We start from the raw sequence: 25384 nt of genomic DNA, 5'->3' as shown, positions 1-25384 counted from the left end.
TTTAATTTAGTTCATTTTGACCACAAAGATCTTTTTTGCTCACAGCTTCAGGGATGATATTCTGGGACAATTGTTGGTTTATGTAAATCATAAATAAGTCGTAGAGTGTGGTCTTTACCTACTCTGTAAAGTGTCCTGAGATAACTTTGGTTATGATTTGGCACTATAAATAAAACTGAACTTATGGGCTACACGGTGATGTAGTGGTTAGCACTGTCACCTCACAGTGAGAGGGTTACAGGTTCGCATCCTGGCTGGGGTCCTTCTGTGTGGAGTTTGCATGTTCTCCCCGTGTCTGCGTGGGTTTTCTCCGGGTTCTCCGGTTTCCAAAGACGTGCAGGTGTTAGGTTCATTGATGACCCTAAAATCGCCCGTAGGTGTGAATGGTTGTCTGTCTCTGTTCGTCTCTATGTGTCCTGTGATAGACTGGCGACCCCGCCTCACGCCCGATGTCAGCTGGGATACCCCCCCCCAGTTGAAGGTTCATTCAATGAATGAATTAATTGAACTAGTGGAGGGGGCATTACATAGTGTAACCATGGCAGCAGTGGTGGGCGGGGCTTGAGGCCAGATCCAGAATTTCTCAATGAGGGAGAAGAGTAGATGTGCCTCCAGCTCCATTTCAGTGTTTTTTTTTACTTTTGTATGGGAAAACCACGTTAAACGCAATATTATTCATAGTATAGAGTATAAAGTATTGTTGCATTCTTTAAAACGTGTCTGCAGGACGACTTTAAAATAACTCCCTGATGACCAGCTACACCATAAAAATTCTGCTTACCTGTTAATGCATCACTGATGATAATACAAGGATATAAGATAATAATATTACTAATACACTGACAGGGGCCATTTTTCTGCATTATGAGTACTTTTACTTTTGTTACTTAAAGTACGTTTTGATGATAATGTTTATATCTTTACTTAAGAGTTTGATTGCAGGATTTTTACTCATAATTAAGTAGTTTTTCTTTTATTGTGATGATCCTTATTTTACTTGAGTAAAGTATCTGAATACTTCCACTGCTTGGGTCCTTGATCTTTATTTTTTGGCAACTTCTAGGACACAAAGTCATCGTTGCTTTGGTAACTTTGAAGTTGACTTCCTAGAGATAACCTGTCAGTCAGTCAACACATTGTGATGTCTTTTCCCTAAAGTTTTCTTTTGAAGTGTAAGTTGCTGGAGGCGGTGCACGTTTTGTTATCAGCCAATTGTAAATACTACTTTATTCTTAGGCTGAGAATTAGAGCTTATACCACGATGACCTCTCTCTCTATGTATATATATATATATATAGTATATAGTATGTTGTTCTTGTTGTGGAAATGGATTCTTCAACTAAGATCAACAAACAGGATCAGCTTTTTCTCCGTGGTTTATTTTGCCAAAGCATTTTCCTCTGCAGACAAAAATACGTTCACCCCTACATCCTCACAAAGTCAGAGTCCAGCAGGAATGACGATGAGCCAAATCTCGCACCGTCTTTTAGGTGAAGAGACAGAACGCACTAAGCCTTGGTTTGGTGACGTCGTTAGACCAAAAAAAACATGCCTCAGACATTACAATTCTGATCATTCTGAACCTCTCTCATCACAAGTCCCTAACACAGGGTTCAGATGCACAAATATGCCATTACACCATATTGAGGCAGTTATTTGCATTATCCATTAAGAAGGTGAGACAGAGGAGACACTGAACTGCGTCTGACCTGATAAAACTATGATATGAACTACAAATATCCAAAATTCCCACAACATTCTCGAATGGCCACTTGAGACTGGCTCCAAGAGCAAGTCAATCCCTATAGACCCTGATGTTAAAATGACTCACATAAGAAATCAACATGCACAAAAAAGGGTTTAGCTCTTTAGCTAATTTTCACGTTCATGACAACTGTACACAATTTTTCCCCCACGATGGTGAAGCATTGCCCCACCCTACTCTGACTCTAATTGGCTAATACTCGTTTCCCCTATTGGTTTAGTTGGTTAGGTGTAGGCATGAGAAGTGAGATTGGTTAAGGTGAGGGTTATAAGATCAGGTTAAGCCAATCAGAGGCACAGTGAGGCCAAGGAAGGCGGGTCATGCCTTCACCATCCTAGTGAAAACATATTGCCAACTGTAATGCTTTAAATGATATAAAAGCTTAAAGCAATAAGCTTGGCTGCTTTTAGTGACAGGTGGGTGTCGTCATCTCCATCCTTGCTCCACCTATTTGCCCTGGAGTTAGGCGGTGGCAGGCACTTTCAAGAGGGTGGTGGCCAAAACCACTTCACTTCGCTTCATTCTTCTCCTGATGAGACGTCACGGAGACTACATCCATATTTTATACAGTCTTTCGGTCAAATCCAGTCTTTTAATTACTGTGTCTCTGTGATAATCAACACAAGGACAAACTAACATATAAAGATACTCATCACCTTGATTATGGGTCAAACCTCTAATTCAGGGTCTGACAAAAATATGTAAACATCTCGTCTTTGAAATGAACAAATTATGACTAAAACGCCTACAAAATCACTCTAAATCTCTCCTCCGCTCCCTTTACTGGCTTCCTGTAGCTGCTCACATCTGCTTCAAGACACTAGCACTTGTGTTTTGTGCTACTAACGTCTCTAAGAAGACCATTTATTTGGAAAAATAAATTGCACTTGTTTGTAGCACTGTGTAGTTTGGCTTTTTTGAAGCTAACGCACGTACTTAAAACTAGCTCTTCTGGTTCGTTCCCTAATGGTTGATGCACTTATTGGAAGTCTCTTTGGATAAAAGCATCAGCTAAATGAAATGTAATGCAATGTAAAAATGGCTTTCATTTGTTATAGACACCAATTAACAGCTTGATATCAGATACAGTCACTTTGGCATATTTAAATGCAGTATTAATGGTTACGTCAAGTCAAATTCTCTCACTTTCCAACTGTCTGGATTAAATCAACGCTGCGGTGGTTGTGATTCACTGGCCTCTCACCTTCTCTCCCATCTTCTATTTTTCCTCCCCCTCACACCCTTTGTCACATCTCCTTCTCACCCTGTCAGGAGAAGAACGAGAGGGGCGAGGTGTTGCCCTCCCAGCTGGAGGCTGCCCTGTTGGTTAAAGACCGCGAAATCCTCCGCCTTCTTGAAACCATTCAGCGGCTTCAGTTCACGCTACAGGAAGTTCAAGAGAACTCCGCCAATCAGATCCTGGAGCTGGAACGCCAGCTGGCCTATAAGACAGAAGCGATCGAGGTGAGTGGCCGCAACACATAGACAGAGAGGTGACAGAACATCTCGAACACCTCCTCAGTCCTCCGCCGGTCTGATAACTAATGACACTCTTATTAATATGATAAAACATGCTGCTTCTCTTTTGCCATTTCAGAGATTAGAAGCTAAACTGCAATCCCAGATGGACTATGAAGAGATTAAAACTGAACTCAGGTGATTTCAGCGTAGACTCAGTGTGTAAGTTATTCATAAGAATGTGAATTTAGGTCCAAAAATTAACTTTCTCTGCATGTTTCTGTCCGTAGTATCCTCAAGGTAATGAAGCTGGCTTCAGCAAATGGCAGCTCGTCCCAGGTATATATGCTCCTGCACCAGTTTATTATTATGCAGCAGTTTGAAACGTCTCTTTCAAAAGTAGTGGTTTCTTCTAAATGTTCTCTTAGTGTGAGAAAAAGAAACACTACAGCAGTGCCATTGAATGCTTCGCTGATTGTCATCCATTTCAAAGGATATCTGCAGCCACTGCAATTGATTAACTGGAGATTAACAGTTTTTGTGCACGTGTGTGTTTGTGTGTCTAGGGTTCTGCCAAGGCTGCGGAGGCTATTTTGCTGGATAAAGAGGCCTTTCTTCCATCTCACAAATACCTGGTGGATAAGGCCCGAGTTTTGCACAGCATTGGTAAAACAACTCTTTCATGTTTTGATTTTCTGTCTATGAAACCCAGTTTAAATAGATTACCACAAGATTCTTAATAAGAAATATTGACATTGTCTAAAAATTCACTGATTGCTTGGTACTCATTGGTGAGGCTCGATCAATTCTGGAGTTGATGTTTTTCAGACTCAGCGTTGTGCTCTGTAAGATTTGCATCTATTTAAGTGTCTTTTAAGTTACTATCTACCAAAGAGTGAGTTAAAACAATGGTGACTGATCATTTGACCCACTAATGAAAGCTCAGATAACTGTGTCTGTGGCTAGATGTGAATAGGCTGCCATGTTAGTGTCACGGCTGACAGCGGTTGTTTTCTGTCACCAGATGACGACCAGTCTGAGGATGCAGGCAGGGAGACTGGCAGGCCGCCCGGATCCCACTCATCCTCCTCTCACGCGGACGGCCATGCCTCCCCCAGCCCTGGTCCCCCCACCCTGGACGGCTCCTCTTCCAGCCACGATCTACCCCGTCCATTTTCTGTGTCACCGTGCTCCGGGGACAGACTGTCAGGAGACCACATCCTTCACAAGCAGCTCCTCTCCCCACACTTTAAAAAGGAGAGCCTCATGGCTTTCCCCACCGCCCTCTATGCAGCCAAAGTAGCCCTCATGTCAGCCACCCAAGGGTCCGTGGGGGCGGGCAGCATCGACGCCGGCTTACCCAGCGACCAGTCAGAAAGCGGCAGCTCCACTGCGGGAGACGAGGACCAACTGGACACGGCAGAGATCGCGTTCCAGGTGAAGGAGCAGCTTCTGAAGCATAACATTGGCCAGCGCGTGTTTGGCCACTATGTGCTGGGCCTCTCCCAGGGCTCGGTCAGCGAAATCCTGGCAAGACCCAAACCCTGGAGGAAGCTGACTGTGAAAGGCAAAGAACCTTTCATTAAAATGAAGCAGTTCCTCTCTGATGAACAGAACATCCTAGCACTTAGGACCATCCAGGTCCGCCAGAGAGGTGAGTCATCAGAGAAACTAAAGAAAAATATGCAGAGGGGAATGAAGAACATACGTCTTTTTGTATTTGTTGCATGAGCAATAAAGTCCCAATCTTTAGCCATATTCTATAAAACCTTGGCTTGGAAGTGGAAATAAGTCTGATGATATCTTATATGTATCGCATTGACAACAAAACCATTAAAAAGAGTAAAACTAACAATGAATTTAAGTGACTATCCAAGTATTGTGTGTGTAGTCAAAGCCAGATATATCTCGTTCTCTTGTGTTTAATTATCGTCATCACTGAGCCTCTCTGTTGCATTCAGCGACAGCCTCCTTCATTATCATGAACATGGGCTTTGTAGTTTATGGAGTCAATCCCACATACACCAAATGATTACAAAGAGACACAAACTGACTATGAAACCACACAAAACAACTACAAAGAGACACAAAACCACAACAGAAAGAGGCTTAATAGCTTTAAAGTGAGTAATGCTCCTATGTAGGGGAGGTGGCGGGGCCTTGTCTGCGCCCAGGGGCCCATTGTCTTATAATCCGCAGCTGAAAATAGTCCCCCAAAAATATATTATCTACTCTTTAAAGGAATGTATGAACTAATGCACTTTTCTTTTCATGACATTTGTTGACAAAACCAGAAATGTAGAATAATGCTTTTAAAGTTGAACCGCCAAATAGTCCGGAATAAACCGGTGGTCATGAACAGCCCACAGGTAGGTTCACTCTTACCTCCTTACCCTTTTGTCTTTAAAATAGATGCTTTAGATCACATGGGTAAACAGGTCTCTCCATGGGTGGCCAAAACTACCAAAATAAGAACTAGCTTGTTAAGAAATAAAAGTTGTTTTGAGAGTTTTCAAGGGATTTGCGATTGTATGAAGCTACGCTGTACCAACCCGTTTTTAGAGCAGATGCAATGGTGCCATCTTGTTTTGGTGGCTAAGCTTCGAGACCTGTGTACGTTAAAGCCTTTAATCTACTTGGACCTCATCCTTGACTACATCACGGCTCCCTCTGCCATGTTTGTAGTGTTACTTTTAAACTTTGTTTTCTCCCCAGATTCACAGCTTTTGAAAGTTGAGCTTCCCGTATACTGCAACCTCAGACAGCACACGCTCAAAGGCAGCCATTGATCTACCAGTCAAAAGCAAAGCCTTGGAACTGCTCTCTGATCAACCATCCCACTCACCCCCCTCTTCTCTCCTCTCTCTATCTCTTTCTGTTACCCTCTGTGGCAGGGAGCATCACTCCGCGCATCCGAACTCCTGAAACTGGGTCAGACGACGCCATTAGGAATATCCTGGAGCAGGCCAAGAAAGAGATCCAGTCCCAGAGGGGAGGTGAGGATAGAGCTGCGAGTCATGAGTCATAGTTAGAAGTCATATTGATTTTGATAATTGTTAATGATGTTTACTGTTTTTGTTAAGAATTAGGATCACAACGTTATCGCATATAAATTGTAAAGGTGATATAAGAGAGCCTCATGAGTGTGGGTCCTTCTCTTTTAGGTGATGTCAAGTCGTCTCTGCACAGCTCATCAGGTAGAAGCAGCAACGGTCCAGGCAGCAGCTCTGACGAAACCATTAAGAACATCCTAGATCAGGCCAGGAGGGAGATGGAGGCCCAGCAGCACGCCCTGATGGAGATGGAGGCCTGCGGGAGGGCCCCGTCTGCCGGCTCAGGAGCTCAGGTAGAGCGTTTGGGGCCCCCGGAGCGCTCCAGGGGCCTGCCTTTACCCATCTCCATCAAGCAGGAGGAGGGAGGCTGCGTTACAGTCTGCATGGCCAACACCATCAGCAGCCCCCAGACGCCCCTCAGTGTCCTCTCCCCGGCCGCCTTTGTCCAGAACATAATCCGCAAAGTCAAATCAGAGATCGGTGAAGTGGGCACCTACTTCGACCAGCACTGGTCTCAGGAGCGGGGGTCAATGGTGCTCAGTGGCGGAGGTAGCTCACTGCCCTTCAATTCAGTCTCCCCCTCCCTGTCTTCCTCCTCCTCCGGGCCCTCCGCCTTACCCCGGCCCTGGCCCCGCCTGGAGAACGGCGAGTGTCTCCCAAACAGTGAGGAGGCCTCTGCTGCTGAGGACGAGCTGTGCCGGCCCGTGGAGGTCAAAGTGGAATCAGACACATCGGTTAGTGGAGAGTCTCCTGGCCCCGGCCCCGGAAGGCTTTCCTACTACCCGGCGTACATCCCCCGTGCCCTCAAGCCCACCGTGCCACCGCTGACTCCAGAGCAGTATGAGATGTACATGTACCGAGAGGTGGACACCATTGAGCTGACGCGGCAGGTGAAGGAGAAGCTGGCGAAGAACGGCATCTGTCAGAGGATCTTTGGCGAAAAGGTCAGATTTGCTCTTGTTTATTAAAAAAAAAACCTCATGCATGCTGCAATACGAGCATCTCTGTACAATCTGTTTTTACTGCAACACACTGGGGTGACAGGAGAATAGTTACGCTGTACTCAGACACAATATACATTCAATTATCTTCATTGCTCTGACGCTGATTTGGAAATGATATCAATAAGTCTACAGTGATATTCATAAAGATACACTTTTTTTGAGGTTGAAAGAAGAACACAACTTAAATGGTAAAATGCTATTCTCCTTGTCTGTCATAATATGCACCTAGTTCAGCCCGTGGCGAACCAGAGCAGCACCACAGACAGTCAATGGATTATTTGTTTTGTGAAGCCTCGGATACAAAGCCGTGAAAACATCTTTTATTATTTATCTAAGAAACAAAGTAATGCAACAATCAGATCGGCCACGTGAAAAAGTAATCGCCCCCTTTAAATGTAATCATAGGCCGCACCACTTTAGCAGCAATAACTGCAGCCCAACACGTTTTATGACAGGATCTCAGTATTTCACTTTGCTGCGGAAGAATTTGAGCCTGGTCTTTACGCAGAGAGACACGTTGGAGAGACACATTTGGTTCAGTCCGGTGTCTGCGTCCCTGCATCTCAGATCTGTCTTTGTGGTTTGGTCTTGTGACATCAGAGTTTGGCACGGACCAGAGTTCATGCTTCCTTTAATAATATCAAGTCCACTATATCATGTTTGACTGCTGCAGCTCTGCATAGGTACCCTAGCCCTGTAGGAAATGCTGTATTTGCTTTGTATCAGTTACACCAGAACCTGTTGTCCGAAAACTTCCACTTTAGAGCCATTTTCCTAAAAGTCTTTAGGGTCTTTTCTGCAAATGTTAGAGCAATGGTTTCCACTTTGCTACTCCCCCCTATTTTTCTCTTGTTGTGGGACCATCAGCTGTCCTTAGCCGAGAGGCCTGCAATGCTCTGCTGTGATCTTTTGTGACTTCCTGGAAGAGTTGTCACCACGTTATTTGGGAGGGCTGGCCACAAGTTTTACCCCAACACGGTATTCTTCATGTAAATAGCTCTCACTGTGGCTTAGTGGCTTTGTAAGCCTTTCCACACTGATAGATTTCAGCAACGCTGGAATTTCCATGGTTGCACAGTGCGCTCGGAGACGATGTGTGGTGATCCGTTGACTCTGATTCATCATAGGTATTGAACTGTCTGCGTTCAGCCATCTGAACCTAGTTATCAGAATGACATCACAATTTTAAAATGTGTTTTCCTTTAGTCAAATGTTACATTTGGAAACATTCGTTTACGGAAAATCCCTCTGGGTATTTTCTTAGGCACCCTTCTTTATTGATCACAGTTCATCCTCTGTGGAGCAGATAACACATTCAGTTTGCAGATTTTATATTTTGATTATATTAAGTTCCAGTTCGGTTGAAGGTGAATTTTTCAGGTGTGTGTTGAGGTTTTATTCCTAAATAGAAGGAAGCAAAATACAACATTAATTTAAAATGTATTTGTTGGTTTACACACATATTCTCTTAGTGAATTCATTTATAATCATACAAACACACAACTTTCAGCACTCTGCTTCACCATGGATTGTTTTTCATCTCCATGAAATGTGCTTCAGCTGTAAGAGTCAACATAAACATTCATGGGGTACTGCTTCCCTCTAGTGGTTGCTTCCTGAAAGTATCTCACCGAGGCCATCTGCCAAGTGCAAATAGATTTATTTCTTGTGTGATAATAATAATTTGGAGAATCAGTCATCATTTATACATTTGCGGTTCATGTTACAGTAAGCAGGTGCAGTAGGTACGACATATTGACCTGTATTGTTATGACACAGGTACTGGGGCTTTCTCAAGGCAGCGTGAGCGACATGCTATCTCGGCCAAAACCCTGGAGCAAGCTGACCCAGAAAGGCAGGGAGCCCTTTATCCGCATGCAGCTGTGGTTACTGGACCAGCTAGGCCAGAGCCTCAGCCAGCCCTCGAACCACAGCCACACTCTAGGTGAGACTACAGTTTACACACACACACACACACACACACACACACGCGCGCACACATATTCCCACTCACTTCAATACTAAAATATACAACATCAAAATTACACATTGTTTTTGTGATCCCTCTAACCTCCAGATAAAAGCCCAGTGACGGCTCAGTCCTCGCCCTCCCCGCCTCCTAGCCCAGCAGAGAGCCACCCAAGTCCGCTGGTCGAGCCTGTCAGCCTGTCCCTCGAGAGCAGCAAGGAGAACCAGCAGCCTGAGAGCCTGGGCCTGGGGTTGCCCCCCCACCCAGAGGGGAAATCCACCCCTAGCCTCATGGCCCTACACCAGCCCACAAACCCCCTGGGTATCCAGGAGCTGGTGGCCATGTCCTCAGAGCTCGACACCTACGTCATCACCAAGAAGGTCAAGGAGGTGCTAACAGACAACAACCTAGGTGGGTCTAAGTTCACACCCAGGGGTGAAGCTGATATTTTCTATGAATGCGGACACAGGTCCTACATACACTGTGTATGTTTGTTTCCCACAGGCCAGCGTCTTTTCGGGGAGACCATCCTGGGCCTGACTCAAGGCTCGGTGTCTGACTTGCTCTCCAGGCCCAAACCTTGGCACAAACTCAGCCTGAAAGGCAGGGAGCCCTTTGTCCGTATGCAGCTTTGGCTCAATGATCCTCACAATGTAGACAAGCTGAGGGCCATGAAGAAGATGGAGAAGAAAGGTGGGGAGAGTGTATAGTTGAATATCTCTCAGTACAAGTTTGAGAATCTTGCTTTGTAATCCCCTTACGCTAGATATCGCTGTCTTCCCTCCAGCTTATCTGAAAAGGCGGTACGGGCTGCTGAGCACCGGCTCGGACAGTGACTCACCGAGCACTCGTTCTGAGTGTGTGAGTCCTGCCTTGGCCTCGCTGGACCTGTGTCCCTACAGCCAGGTGAAGAAGCCTCGGGTGGTGCTGGGAGCCGAGGAGAAAGAAGCCCTGAGGCAGGCCTACCTCCTGGAGCCATACCCCTCTCAGAACACTATTGAGATACTGGCCTCCCAGCTCAAACTCAAAACCAACACCGTCATCAACTGGTTCCACAACTACAGGCCAGTCCTCTGACCTTTGTGATGTTTGCTAATGGCTGCCTCTGTTGTTTTCATCACTCATATACTTTTACTTTAAGATGTCACTTAAAAAAACATTAAATATCCTGACACTTGAGTGTTTGCCTTCAAGTGAGTGTCTAACAGCAGTGTTTGTTTGCAGGTCCAGGATGCGACGGGAGGTGCTGATGGAGGGTATGCCAGACAATGACACAGATGCTGAGCACCACAGCTACTCCCCCTCAATGACGCGGAGCCCCCACTCTGATGGAGAGGAGAGGAGGCTGCAGCAGCCTTCAGGACACATCCACTCCAGCCTTCCTCTTAGGGCCAACACTGCACTGCCTCATGTCAAACAGGAGGCAATAGACAGGGCAGACGAGGAGGAGGAGGGAAGGGAGGGCTCCCTGAAACAGTCGAGAGTTCAGTGTTTCTCCACAGCAGTGCAGTTCCCGCAGTTGAAGAACGAGCACGAGGATTCCATCGCTGGCTGCTGCGAGCCCCACTTGGCTGGCCAGGGCCTGAGGCAGGAAGAGGGGATGAGCAGCCAGGCTCAGGGGCTCTACGCTGGCACAGTCTCCATGGAGGGTCCCCAGAGAACCAACCAATCCAGGCACGAGGGGGAAGACTCTGGAAAGTCACCTGTTGACCCGGTCAGCTTCAAGGCTTCTTCAGAACCCTGCCGCAGCAGCCTGGAGGTCTCCCTCAACTCCCCCTCGGCTGCATCCTCACCCGGCCTCATGATGTCAGTCTCCCCCGTCCCCTCCTCCTCGGCTCCCATATCGCCCTCGCTGCCCAATCCGCCCTCAACGAGCACCAATCACAGCCTGGACCCTAACCAGCTCCCTCCCTTTCAAAGCCCCAAACTCAACAGAAGCTCTCAGAGACGCAATGAGAAAATGGCTAACCTCAATAACATCATCCACAGGCTAGAGAGAGCAGCCAATCGAGAAGAAACACTGGAATGGGAGTTTTAAGTCTCCTTTTACTTGTATTTAGTCCCGATGACCCTCTCGGCACACAGGAGAGTCTCAAACAGAAGCTTCCTGAAGACTTGGAGCGGAGCCTGGCTCCTGAAGGCCTGTCCTCTCAGACTGATAACTCTTAGGAAATGGGAACACAAAGCTAAACATAAGGCCGAATTCCCTACAAGAACTTAAAAGAGTTGATAAAAAAATTTATAATTGTGTATTTGTTTTGGGATTTTTTTGTTGTTTTTTTCCTTTTTTGATAATGCATACTACTTTGAAATATATGTGACAGCACTAGCTGTTGTTTTACTTATGGGACTTGACCTGAAGACTTTTGCAGCTATGGTGTCATAAAATGTACACTGAAGTTCTGTAGATTGCCACTGGGTGAGATTAAAAAAAGACCCCTGTCTTAAGCCATTAAAAGCACTATAACTATTTGAAAAGAGACACTGACCAAATTTGCTACTTTTTGAATAGCAATTTTTCAGATTTTGTCTGTAAGACTGGACAATTTAAGTCAAGTAACACATGAAATCCTATTACTGACTGAGGGATAGTCCTTTAAGACTCTAAATATTCAACATCTTGTATGTACTTAGTTTCTTGGTGATATGTTTTGAAATATTTGTAACTCACACGTATAAAAAATGTGGTTGTACATGTTGTAGAATTGTCTGCAATAGCCTTCTCTAAACCTGATGTAGCATGGTACTCACCTGACCCTGTTATCCTCTGTAGTTAGTCACCTGTGATTATACTTGAGCGAAAACAAGAGAAAAAAAAAAGTTGAAAACCCTGCAAAAAATAAGAAAAAAGGAGCCGTTAAATCTAACGAGTAGAGTATTTTTAGTGTTTTGTTCCGTTCTTTTCTTTGTATAATCCTCGAGGTTTACAGTTTAGGGCCCTTGTGCTTCTGGTAGTAAGTGAAACATTCACTACACACGAGCACAGTTTACATGATTTCTTTCAGACTTACCTCTCTAACCCTCTACGGCACTGGTTCTCAGACTGTAACAGGCCAAGACACAGGACACACCTGGTTTACCTCAGATTATGTTGATGCACATCATGCTACGACCACGCGTTTCATTCTTACACATAAACACGACCTACGCTTATTTGAATCAATGTAGGGAACGGGGGGGTCTGTATCATGCCTCAGATATGGAGAGATCAAACATGGATCGAGTTTTAATGAGCGAAACCTGTCTTTTACAAAGAATATGCTGCTGTTTGAAGAGATAGGGAGCTTCTGAGTCCGTTATATGTGTGTATGAGCCTCCTCCCAGGTTACATCTGATTCAGTGCACATTCTCAAAATGGGTCATTTATTGTAGCTAGAATATACGAACTTGATCAAACACCTCAACCTCTGAGCACTGAGATGTGGTTTAGCCGGGCAGTTTGATCAGAAAAGGTTGCCGTGAGCGACACTACAGCGCTGTAAATTGATCTCCCTCGGAGCTAAAGCGGCGCATTTGAGAGCATGATACAGTATATGACCTCTCGACGACGTGAAAACATCCAATCTGTAAGTACACTATATCCGAGGACACAAAAGGTTACAGGTATCCCCTCATATTATCTTTGACCACTTGTGTATCGTGTCTGTAGAAGTTTCTTTGTCATGCTTGCGAGATGTTCTTTATGTATTTTGCCTCTATTTTATACTCAGAACAGTTAACTAGATATTCAATACCTCGTGTATGAACTACTTACAGCACTTAGATTTTGATAATTGTGAGGACTCGAAGAAAAATTTCAAATATCAACATTATCCTAACTTAGTGTCCACAAGTCTTTGCCTTTACTGTATCGTTGAAGTTGGTAGTAAACACTTGCACATGTCTACATAGTTCAGAGGACTTGGATTGTATTATGTAGAGATATATATTACACAATTACTAAAAAAAAAAAAAGAATAATATCTTACATTCTTGGAACAAAATGTGCTGGTTATATTGAAATAGAGTGTACAGATTTAATAAACCAAACCCATTCAAGCCAGTTCCGGTCTGGCAAGCTTGCCCACGTTTTAGACCTTCTCTCAGGGTAGTCTTGCTTTTTAAAGCTTTACTGAAACAGTTGCTCTCATCAGTGGCGGTGACGATGATAAACATTATGTAGTGTAGAGAATGACTCGGTTAAATGTTAAAATGACTTTGTGGAAGTTGCGCGTATACAAGAAATGCAACTTTCGCAGAACGTGGTGGTGGTGGTGGTGGTGGTTTGTCGGAGAGCTGTCGCTGTTTTGTAATTCATTACACAGACGTGTCAAAGTACAGTAGACTGGAACCACCGGGGCGAGGCTGATGGGTTGCATTTTTGAGATCAGTAGACTTTGCTCTCTAAAATACTGTTTTGGTTTTCTCTCGGAGCCACAGAAGCTTTTTCTCTGGTTGTCGTACCACCATTTTTTGTGCATAATATACTGTATGATTAGAAGTGGCATTTCTGATGTGGACATTTCATCGTCTTTCATGGTAACATGGACATATGACTGAAAAAGAAATGTATTTACATGCATTATCTCTTCATATAAAGCTCATCATCTCATTGTTTTTGCATGAAAATCCATTCTGGTCTCATTACAAGGGATAGGACTGTGTTTTGTGTTGTTGTTCTTGCACAGGGACATTAAATCAGCACTTAAAGTCTTTTTACATTGGTGTGTCCATGCATGGTGCAGCTGATCAATTTGGTTCTTACAAAGTCATCATGAATCCAGTCAAATCAGGACCCGATAACTTACTTCCAGGTTAATATTTAAATCGACATTATTTTGTGCCATATCATACGCCTCATGCATTATCCTCACAGGACTAATGCCTTGTGTTAAAGTGTGTTTTAGGAGGGGTGTAGGGCTTTTTGTAACCCAGTTCAGACAAAAAGCAAAGCTTTTTTGTAACAAGAGTCCTACACGTTAGTTGGTTTAACTTTGTAATTGACAATAGTCACTAAAAAAATGAGGCAATTGGTCAGAACATTGTGAATGATTGTATTCAGAGTTGTGTTTAAACAATATTTACAAGTCTGATACTGAGGGTTTGTCACAAGGTTTTGTTTTTTTCATTTGAAAGTCAGCTGTGAGCCGATGAAGAGAAGTGTCCTGCAGGCTTGAATAACTGTCTTATGCCTCACATGTCAGGCTAGTCAATGTTAAAGAATGGATAAAGGTATGCCAGGCCTCTTGGAATTAAATTTGCATATGTAAGCCATCATTCAATACATAATTGTTTAAGATCCTGCTGTGTTGTGTTGTTATTTCTTTATGGTGACGAACCACGACTCACATGAGAGATTAACGCAAACAAATGAATGCAAACAAATAAAAAACACAACTGTTTAAAAAGAAAAAAAAACTATGCGACCTCCGTGCCCTTTACTGTTTGTGTAACTCTAAAACAACATGCGATATCTTTAAAGGTTGAATATGGAGACTGAGCAGAACAACGCCATCTAGTGTCTCAAGATCGTAGTCGCAACAACAGAAAATAATTAAAAGCACTCGGGCTGCCAAGTTGGTCAGACCCGGTCCAGTAGCCTCCAGGAGAACGGAGTCTGTTTGAGTCTGTTTGAGCCTGTTTGAACCCGTCCCCTCCGGCAAATCACACCATAAAAACAAGTATTGCAGAGGAGTTTGACTGACAGTTAGCATTAGCTGTTACAGCTACATAAAGATGACAGTGATCTTAGCGATCAAGTAGCCATTTGGGCGTGCCTTTCAATGTCGTGAACTCCTTTATATGTATGTATATTCATGATTATGGTCGATTTTGGTGTATATTTGCTGTTTTCACTTGTTATTTGATTTATTTTATTGTATTAAAGTCATGTAATTTATATTGGCAGCTCATTATGACATATGTCATTTAATGAACGCCAATCTAAAAGTTAACCTCTCATAAAAGCAACATTAGTAGCAAGCTAACGTTGATAGTTCATGCAGCTGAGCTTAACACAGATGGTGCTTCTTTTGTTTCGGCTGTGCCTGGAGTTTTTAAAGCCAAACAGTACGTGCTCTCCACGACCGCTCACATATCTCTGTGAGAGAGAGTGACTTTCTGCTCCTGATGTTAATGCTCCAAAAAGTACATCAATGAAAAAAAGTGTGCACGAGTCTCAAGTCTTAAGTCACATTTGTGTGCGACTTAAGTGCGACTACCCATCTCTGGTACAATGTGAAGCAGGGGTGGGGGACCCTGCTCCTGGAGAGCCACTGTCCTGCATGTTTTAGGTTTCTCCCTGCTCTAACACACCTGATTCTGATGCTCTGCACGTTATCAAGCAGATGAAGGTGTCAGGGGTTTAATATCGTTATACGCAGGTGTGTTAGAGCAGGGAGATACCTAAAACATGCAGGACAGTGGCCCTCCAGGAGCATGGGCCCCCATCCTGGATGTAAACAGAACGTGACAGAAAGTCACTGTCAAACTGCCAAAAAAAGTAAAATATTAATTCAGACTAAATATATGGAAATTTATGGAAAAGCAATACTTTCATTCTGTAGCCCTCAAAACACCACAGAGGTGTATTTTTTTTTTTAAATACAGATTTAATAAAGATTCTACATCAACCTTTAACTATTTGGGGCAGTTTGACTTTTCCCACATGTTTACTTAACTAGCAGTCCCTCGGTTATCCAAACACTGACCCATCTCATCTTCAACCGCTTATCCGGGGTCGGGTCGCGGGGGCAGCAGCTTTAACAGGGGACCCCAAACTTCCCTTTCCCGGGCCACATTAACCAGCTCTAACTGGGGGATCCTGAGGCGTTCCCAGGCCAGTGTGGAGATCTAATCTCTCCACCTGGTCCTGGGTCTTCCCCGAGGCCTCCTCCCAGCTGGACGTGCCTGGAACACCTCCCTAGGGAGGCGCCCAGGGTTCATCCTTACCAGATGATCCTGAACCACCTCAACTGGCTCCTTTCAACGCAAAGGAGCAGCGGCTCTACTCCGAGTTCCTCACGGATGCTGAACTTCTCACCCTATCTCTAAGGGAGACTCCAGACCCCCTCCCGAGAAAACACATTTCGTCCACTTGTACCCGTGACCTCAGATTTAATAAAGATTCTACATCAACCTTTAACTATTTGGGGCAGTTTGACTTTTCCCACATGTTTACTCAACTAGCAGTCCCTCGATTATCCAAACACTGACTCACTCTGACTGAATTCAATGTCATAAATGTCACCTAACATCTGCCCAGGGTTTGAGTCCTGCAGCAGTGTGTTTACATGATCCCACCGCATGGCGTATCTAAGCCCCGCCCCCCTCAGTGAGCGTCGCTTTGACGCGATGACGTCACGCGTCACGTCGGGTTGTCGGGCTGGAGAATTCGCGGCGATGGCGACGACTGCTCGGTACTGGAGAGGGACGCAGTGAAGCTGGCCTCGGCTCGGATATGACTAATGCGTATTTGATCGAGGTTTACTTGCTGCTCAGTAATTGCACCGGCTTCGGATGAATCTGTTGGCTTCTAACTTCCCGTCGGTCCTTTCACTGGTGAGTCCGCCGGCTGTGGTCGTTCTTCTGTGTGTTGTGATAGAGGCCTCCGTGTTGGGGTCCGCCCTCCATCTCATAACAACAACAACAGTTGAGGGAGCTACGCTAGCTTCACCAGCTAATGTTAGCCGCTCACTTATTGGCTGCTCTGTGCCACTGCTACTAATGGAGAACACTTGGTATTACCATTTACCACAACAACACTACCATTTTGACATTACCAGCAAATTTTAATTGCAATACAAATACCCAGTTTGGACTAAGCCCTACTAGTAGTAACGGTACTTTAACTATTGACGTTAAGTTAGCTAACCTAGCTGCAAAAAAATGTAGCTTAACGCTAACTTACCCACAGAGAATGAGGGCAGCAGTAAAGATAATGCTACCGATAGATACTTCTGTCTGTTTTGACTTAAGTTAAAATAGCTAACTTACCTATAGCTAGCTAATGTTACTTAATTCTGACCGGTAACGTAAACAAACGGTTTCTCCATAACTTAGCTATTACAGAGTAACGTACTCGGCTTGCTAGCACTCATCACTTCTATTTAAAAATGGTATTGCCTCACCAAAAGCTAACGTTAACGTTTTAATTGAAGTGTGAACGTTTTGTTTTCCCAGTCACATCGTAAGTTACATGTAGGTTATGCTTCTGTGTGAGTTAATCCTCTAGTGCCGCTGTTGCGTTCATTTTCGCTACCTGCCCGTCAATGTAACGTGACTGTGCTGCCACTCAATGCACTTTATCCCCTCAGTCCGGTTTTGTTAAACTAGCTTATATCAGGTGGGATATTGAGGCTATTTACATAATGATGCTGCAGCCTGTGATGCGTGGTGGCCTGTCACGGGACAGAAGTAACGTTAAGGCTCTAAGGGGCTTAGCCTTCCCCTGTGTGACTCTGAACTCAGAACCAGTCTGAGCCGCAGCCACGGGTCATGAGCCCGCTGCCGTAAACAGAGCCCCGTGTGTGTGTGTGTGTGTGTGTGTGTGTGTGTGTGTGTGTGTGTGTGTGTGTGTGTGTGTGTGTGTGTGTGTGTGTGTGTGTGTGTGTGTGTGTGTGTGTGTGTGTGTGGCAGATATGCTTTATCAGGTAGCACCAGCAGTAAAAGCTGGACTCCTCGGCCAGTGAAGTGATGACCCCTCCTGGCTGCTTCACACCCCTCTTAACGAAAGGGCAGTGCTGAAGTCCTCCTCTGCTGTTGGCGCACTTGGATTTTTGTCTTGTTGTGTCTGCTCTTAGGCATCTTAAATGCTCATGGGAAGGTGTGCTGAGGTGCTGTGCTGCTCATTCACTGACCTCAGATCAGGTTTCAGCCGCTGCAACAGTAGCTGACCTTTACAACTATTTGTGAGGCAGTGTACTGAGAGATCCCAAACAGGTTGCCTAATTGAAGAAAAGAGTTGAAGCAATGATGAAATCATTTTGAGGACCATCTTTGTAAATATAGTTTGTCATTACCTGAAGAACAAAAGTCTATCTATTCTTGGTGAATGACAGTTTTCAGCTATTCTGACTGTACACTGTGCAGGAAATGTAGCCACCAGCCAAGTGCTGTGACATGCCTGGCTATGCCAAGTAACCGGCTGTTAAGTCTGACGTAACACTCTTTCAAAATACGATTCCCGGGTCCAAACGCTCCGTTGAAATAAACAGACACAACAGCCGAATATGTGAACGGTTACGATCACTTCTTTCGGCAGTTAGGCATTTTTTTCATCCATAAGAAAGAGGTTAAATGACAATAAAGTTGTTAGTCAGATCTGTTTGAACAACCAGGAACACAGCAGTGCGATGTTGTAGAAATACGAGGCTTGGACTCGGAAATCATATATTTTTTTTAAAAGATAATTTTTTTGGCAGTTTTCAAAGCCTTGATTAGATAGGTCAGACAGGAAATGGGGTGAGAGAGAGGGGGGGAGACATGCAGCAAAGGGCCAACGTTCAGAGTCGAACCCGCAGCTGCTGCCTTGAGGACCTTCAGCCTCTTTACATGGGGCGACTGCTCTGACCACTGTGCCACCGGCCGCCCCTGGAAATCATATTTTGAAAGGGTGTAACGTGTCACTTATTACTAATACGCTTGACCTGTCATCTGGGCAGGTAACTAACCATTGTTGGGTGGTTTAACTACTCATAATGTTTCTTTTACACTAGTACACCTGCCATGCCTTCCTTTAGCTTGCAGTAACGTGAAGACATGATGGCAGGGATTCAAAATTGATATTATGCATGAACTGGGTGTTCTTGTTTATTTCTGGAGGTGAACATTACATGGCCAGTTTATGTGACTGAACCCTGCCTATATGCTGGCTGGGCTGTAGATTTAGTGCCTCAAGATCCAGCTGGCTTTTTTTTGTGGTGTCTCTGAGCTCACATGCAAGCCACTCTGACCACCAGTACATCTATATTTGCAAGGGAGTCAAAAGAGCTCCTGTAGCTTGAATATCTCAGTGAAAAGTGTACTATTGCACGTTTGTAAGGGAAATCATTTGCTCATTATTCAGTTGCATGTTTGCCTTCTTTTCCGCAGATTTCCATGTCTTACTTTTGAGAGTTTCCAAACAGGATCATCAGGACTGCTCATCGCCTGTTACTGGTTGTCTTTGGTAAGTTTAAAATATAATTTAAATGACTGTTTTTGACATTTACAGCCATATGTTGTTTCTCTGAATTTAGTCAGCTGTATTTTTGTCCCTTTTCTTTTGATGCAACTGAATATTTACTGAAGGCCTAAACCCTGCTATTGCAGGGTCAAGTCTTTCCCTTTTAGTGCCATTTCATGTGAATTGATTTGCTATTGAACGTTTTGAACATGCTCAACCAGGGGTTCACCATCTCCTGGGCGATCATGGGCTGCAATCAGTTCATTGCCTACGACCATTCCCTAAGAAAGTATTTACACCTCGTTTGAGCTCCTTGAAAATATGTCCACATGTCCGCAGTCTGAATGAACCCAACAGAGGCACTGCAAATGAGTGTAGAGAAGGGTGGTAGTTTGGTTGGTCATTTCCTGATAGTAGTTTAAATCAGGGTAGGTATGAGAATCTAGAGGCGGCCCAGGCTGAAAACCAGCTCCAAATGGTTCAGTCCATCGAAAGCGTATGCTTCTAAGCTTGTCAGCTCCTTTTATCTACGCGTCAAGTTTCTCTGACCGTTGCACATTTCAGTATAAATCCAACAGAAGAAACTCAAGCGTCTGCGCTGATGGAAAACAAGAAGGAGTCATGGGTGGAGAGGAAGAAACGCTCCAAGGCGTGACTTCATTTCACAAAGAAGGATAACAATAGTGGTGCTAATGTCTGTAAAATGATAATTTCAAGAAAGGGTGGAAATACTAGCAATAAGATGAAACATCTTTCTAGGCAGCATGGGCTTAGATTGCAGGAATGACATGTAGGCATATTCGCACTCTATGCGCAAATACCGCTGCTTTCCTATTGAGCAGCACGTCCGCTATCAAGGGTAAATATAATAACATCAGCACCATGCAGGCAGGCGTAGCAATTTTTCTCTTTGACTAAGAAAACCTCAATGAAAACAAATGCTGTTCAACTATTCTCTCATTTCTTTTACACCGTTCAGACTCAGAGATAACAACAACACAGAAAATTGACATGGAATAGGTAAAGAATCGGACAGATGAGCAGAATCCATAATGCCAGTGGTATTTATAAAACTGTATATATATATACCCATCTCTAATCCAGAGTAGATGCAGTGATCTGGTCAATGAAACTGGCAATTTGCTCTTTTAGGGCAACTGTCAAGGCAATACTCGAATGACTTTGTTTAGCTGATAATCATGTGTTGTTTGGTGAATTGTGTGTCTTTATGTGAGAGTGCACAGTCGAGAAATGACAGGAAATGAGTGGCGAGAGAGAGGGGAATGATAATAAAGGTCCCCAGCTGGGATCAAGTCCAGGACATTGCAGTTTGTGGTCGGTGCTTTAAGCCTAGATAAACATAGATAACCTTCAATGTTATTAATTTGAAGTTTCAAATTTATTTTCATCAAAGCAACTGTCCAAGAATGTCCATTAGCACTTGTTTTATGAGATAATCTATTTGAATTGAAGTCAATAAGTACCAAAGTAAACTGTAGCGAACGAAGAGGCAGTTTTATAATGCCTGACTTGAAATTACAGCAGATATTGAGACAGAATAACCAATATAGTATTTTGATTTGTATCTGTATTAATATATCTTTATTTGAAAAGTTTGGTTAACCCAGGTTTGAAATTGTGATCAGACCACATTTAAGAGGATGGTGGCTGCTTTCATTTTTGTGCATCATTTACATATTTACATGTTTTCTGCCAGAATAATGTCTCATCATTCTGTGTTGTTCCTCTACAGACTGGCCTAGGTCGGAGTTCCTTGTTGGGTGACCCACACTCCTTCACAGGGGCCATGGTAAAGTACCTTAAGCTCATGCATGCTCTGGACAGCAACTGCTGTGTGTCTTGTGGCCTTGGCGCAGTCTGCACAATCGGAACCTCTCCATTGATTTCCTCTTTTTTAATCAGCTCTGTTTACCATGAAGCAGACCGTTAAATCAGCTGCCACCGTGTCAAAGGTCCTCCAAGGCTGCTGTCCAACCAGGGCAGCTTTTAGTTTCACTGTGGAAATCTTTGTTGTATTGTTGCATCATGATGTAACTACTGGATCGGATGTTTTGCCTGTTGATCGGTGTGTGTGTGTGTGTGTTTGAGTTTTTGCTTTCTTGGCATACTGCTGTCTGTGTGGCAGCTGCCCCCTGGCTGGCCTCAACACGCTGCTCCTCCAGCCATGACGGCTGTGTGTATTAGCCTGGCTGATGCTGAGCCAGCATCCTGCAGGATGCGCTGTCGCTGTCCGTTATCTCTCATCTCTTTTCGACCACCTTAATCTTTCTTTACACAATGTTAGCTCATGGATTCTTGTCGATCTGTCGGCACAAGGCCAGACATTTTTTTCTAATGGTTTGCCTCTGAGAAGAACTCCCTGACTTGTATGTTCATGCCTTGCATTCCCCACTGATAGGCATCCTCTGTGAAACATGTTGCATAAGACTACTGTGACCTCAAACGTTTGGCCCTCATGAAAGCCAGCTGATGAAAACCGATTTTAAATGAAAATGCCCATAATTTGATTTTGCCAACGGGAGTTTAGATTTAGACTCTCTTTTCTTTTCAGAGTCTTGTGTAAATGAATGACCATGTCTATTTCTATTTTTAGTTTGTTTTTGGCATCTGTTAGATCATGGCGTATTGTACAAGGTCTGATTATAGTAAATTAGCCTGGGTTGCACATTACAGTGTGGGTGGGAAGGAGAACACAGCCACACAAAACCGCATAAATGCAGCACTGTCAGGTTGGTTTTCAATCAACTCTCTGTCACAACATGGGTTGTAACTCTTCTGCCGTTTCTGAGATTAGTGTGAAAGCCAATGAATCGAAGCTGGGAAAATGAATGCAGAGCAGAGTGGAGCAGTAGCCACCCTCCACCCCCCTTGCCCCCCCAAATCGACCCGTTATACTATCTTTCCAACTCAATTCGCGTGTACTTGCAGGTTTTTTTAAGCGTGGCAAACCCCACAAAATATAGACCATTGACTCCTTTTTGCATTGCCAGTAGATGAGTTTGACTTTCTGTTGTTTTTTTCTGGCGTGCCATGTTCAATGTCACAAATGTGTCTGAAATCAGCGTTCGTAAACAGTAGAGAGCAGCACAGATGTCAGTGAAAATGTTATGGTGGTCACTTCTTTTTTTATATCTGTTACTTATTCAGTCTCTCTTTCTAACTCTGTGTCGACTAATGCGGAACAATGTCGAACGGTGCTTGGGTGGAGACGAATGGCATTTGTAGCTGAGATGAGAGAAAAGTAGCAGAAGTTACAGACGATGGCATCGTGCTGGCAGAAGGGCGAAAGTGACTGTGCCCACCTGGGTGTCATGTTTCCATCACTGCTGAGTGTAGCTGGCGATGATAAATACATGTGACTACTTCAGAGTCATTTATCCCAGGAATGAATGCCTCTTATAACCTCTCTCACAAAAGACAGAAGCCAAATGTTAGTGGGTTTTTTTGGCCAGTTGGGAAGGGGCTTAGGATTCTTACAATGTAGTTTAGGGCGCACGCACACTGTCTATCCGTACCGTGCCCCATGCTTTAGGGTACTTGTCCCCCCTCCCTCTCCCCCCGCTCCCCAGGCTCGTCTGTACTAACACTACCTGGGCCTCGCGTGAATGATGTCATCGCGATGTGTCGCTTTGTTAACAAATCTTTCCGTAGACCTCAGAGTTTTTGTGCGTCTTGTCGACTGTTTTTGAATATTTTCATCGACCAAATCTGCAGTAAACACTCCACCTCCGCATCACACCAACGTGAACCTTTCACCGCCATTGTTTTTAAATGTCCGCGCATGGCCCCTCCTTCTTTTTTCTATGTCCCAACAGGCGCACAGGAAATGACGCCAGAACCGCCGTAGGCCTCGTGCTCGTACACGTGCGCACGCTCGTGCTCGTACACGTGCAAACGTGCTTTACTAAAGCCCACCTCTCCCAAACGGGCCGTGGACGGCAGCACTCACACTGGTCAAACGAACTAGGCTTTAGCCGTGAAACGTGCTGGGGCACGGTACGGATGGACAGTGTGAGTGCGCCCTTAGTTGTCAAAGCTGTGAATGCATGTGTCAATGTACATGAGGATGTGAGGAACAAGGTGATAAATAGAGACAATACTCAGCCAGCATTACCCGGGCAAATGTTTTAAAAGCTATATTAAAACCAACAAACATTTCTGACGGGAAAATATTTTCGGTTGTTAAAGTTGATACTAGTTCAGTAAAGAGTTAATAAGCCTTTTCTCTGCAGGAGGAGGAGGGGAAGCAGAGCTTGGAGTGTATCCAGGCCAATCAGATCTTCCCCAAGAAGTCCCCCGTTCTGGAGGAGGAAAACATGCAGGTGAGGAAGTGCTTATCTCATGCCGTAAAAACCCACTTAACCTGACAGTTGTGGGTAAGTGTGTGGGCAAGCCGCTTCTCTGTAATCAGCTACATAATCACAGTGACATGTGACTAAAGCTCACTTTCAGTTTGACCAGTCTCAGAAGCAAAGTCTCAAAAGTCAAGTGATATCTGAAGCCCTGTAATCTCAAAATAAAAACAAGCCATTTGGTCATGGGGCTGGTAAATAATCCCACTTGTAAAGATGATAAAGTCACTGAGTTTATACTTTAAACCATTGATTTACCTGCAAGAGTGAAACATATTATTTTGCCCGACTGCTGTGGTAAAAGTTGATACAAGTTATGATGCAGTGGTGTTGATGGGAGGGGTGGACACGAGTAGTTCATTCTAAGATTGAGGGATCACATCAATTACTCGAGGGCCAATTGAGTATTCGTTCTTCCAAATCTATTTTTTAGAACGCAAGACGTCTTTCTGCAGGAATAATGATGCACAGCAATACAGCCTACACAACACCTAATGCTTATTCTCAATCAGAACAGTCACCGTTACCGTTTAAGGCTTTATTCTTCACAACCACAACTGCAAAACATTGTTTACATACAAAAATGTAATTAAATCCGCGTTTGCATTCTGTTAATGATCAGTCCCACTATGCAGAACAGGCGCTCCACTGACACAGAGGCTGCAGGTATCAGCAGGTGCTGCTTTGCCTAGTTTTTTGTACCGGTGCCTGTCGGACTTCCACCACTCCAGTGGGTTTTTCTAAAGGACGATTACATGGCTCACTGAAACGAGCTTGACATCCAAATTATTGAACTAGTCCTGCCCGATGAGTGTCCAGTGCCTTGCAGCCCCAAACATCACTGCTTTCCCCCTCCATGTCTGGCCCTTGCACAGTAACCCCGTCATGTAGGTCACACAACTTCCGTTCCAAAAATCGAAGGTGTTTGTGTCTCGGGTGCTGCTGCGCTTGGCCGCTTACACATGCGCGCCCCCCAAAAACCCAAGTGCTATTGTTTACCAATCAAGTTCATTTGAAATGAGGACTACTCGAGGAATCGATCCCTCACACCCACCAGTAGTTGAAGGGATTTCCATGTAGTTAGTTGTGAATGCTTTTAACTTTCTCCATTCTCCCAGAACTGTCCGGAATACGATCTAAGCCGCCCTGAATTTAATGTAGATCTCTGTTTGTCTGCATTATCATTAGTTAAAATTAATGTGTGCCCTGTAACATGAATAAAACATGAAACAAATGATTAGACGGTCAAACATCAACCTCATCTCATCTCATCTCATCTTCATCCGCTTATCCGGGGTCGGGTCGCGGGGGCAGCAGCTCCAGCAGGGGACCCCAAACTTCCCTTTCCCGGGCCACATTAACCAGCTCTAACTGGGGGATCCCGAGGCGTTCCCAGGCCAGTGTGTAGATCTAATCTCTCCACCTGGGCCTGGGTCTTCCCCGAGGCCTCCTCCCAGCTGGACGTGCCTGGAACACCTCCTTACCAGATGATCCTGAACCACCTCAACTGGCTCCTTTCAACGCAAAGGAGCAGCGGCTCTACTCCGAGTTCCTCACGGATGCTGAACTTCTCCCCCTCTCTCTAAGGGAGACTCCAGCCACCCTCCTGAGAAAACCC

The 25384-nt window shown here is 44.5% G+C and overlaps 2 protein-coding genes across 4 annotated transcripts in view; both read left to right on the top strand.

Annotated features, from left to right (window-relative positions):
• The window catches only part of cux2b (cut-like homeobox 2b), a gene marked incomplete at both ends in the record, with an annotated part of 104407 nt that extends 93120 nt beyond the window's left edge, over positions 1 to 11287 (top strand). Inside the window, 12 exons of the mRNA XM_083912691.1 lie at positions 3038 to 3229; positions 3363 to 3421; positions 3514 to 3562; positions 3790 to 3889; positions 4248 to 4877; positions 6118 to 6219; positions 6388 to 7220; positions 9060 to 9225; positions 9358 to 9660; positions 9754 to 9942; positions 10037 to 10313; positions 10474 to 11287. Coding sequence (XP_083768817.1) covers positions 3038 to 3229; positions 3363 to 3421; positions 3514 to 3562; positions 3790 to 3889; positions 4248 to 4877; positions 6118 to 6219; positions 6388 to 7220; positions 9060 to 9225; positions 9358 to 9660; positions 9754 to 9942; positions 10037 to 10313; positions 10474 to 11287 — 3714 coding nt within the window. The remainder of the gene's footprint in view (positions 1 to 3037; positions 3230 to 3362; positions 3422 to 3513; positions 3563 to 3789; positions 3890 to 4247; positions 4878 to 6117; positions 6220 to 6387; positions 7221 to 9059; positions 9226 to 9357; positions 9661 to 9753; positions 9943 to 10036; positions 10314 to 10473) is intronic.
• A 5338-nt stretch (positions 11288 to 16625) lies between these two features.
• mtmr3 (myotubularin related protein 3) overlaps positions 16626 to 25384 on the top strand; it is a 31648-nt gene continuing 22889 nt past the window's right edge. For all 3 annotated transcript variants that reach the window (XM_083911812.1, XM_083911811.1, XM_083911810.1), the window contains exons 1-4: positions 16626 to 16788; positions 19321 to 19396; positions 21147 to 21203; positions 23647 to 23736. In XM_083911812.1, coding sequence (XP_083767938.1) covers positions 21201 to 21203; positions 23647 to 23736 — 93 coding nt within the window. In that variant the 5' untranslated portion in view covers positions 16626 to 16788; positions 19321 to 19396; positions 21147 to 21200. The remainder of the gene's footprint in view (positions 16789 to 19320; positions 19397 to 21146; positions 21204 to 23646; positions 23737 to 25384) is intronic.

This window comes from Echiichthys vipera, assembly GCF_963691815.1.
Source record: "Echiichthys vipera genome assembly, chromosome: 4".
In the NCBI taxonomy this organism is placed as follows: Eukaryota; Metazoa; Chordata; class Actinopteri; order Perciformes; family Trachinidae; genus Echiichthys; species Echiichthys vipera.
Note: the sequence above shows the minus strand (reverse complement) of the source record. Positions and strands in the feature narration are given on the sequence as shown.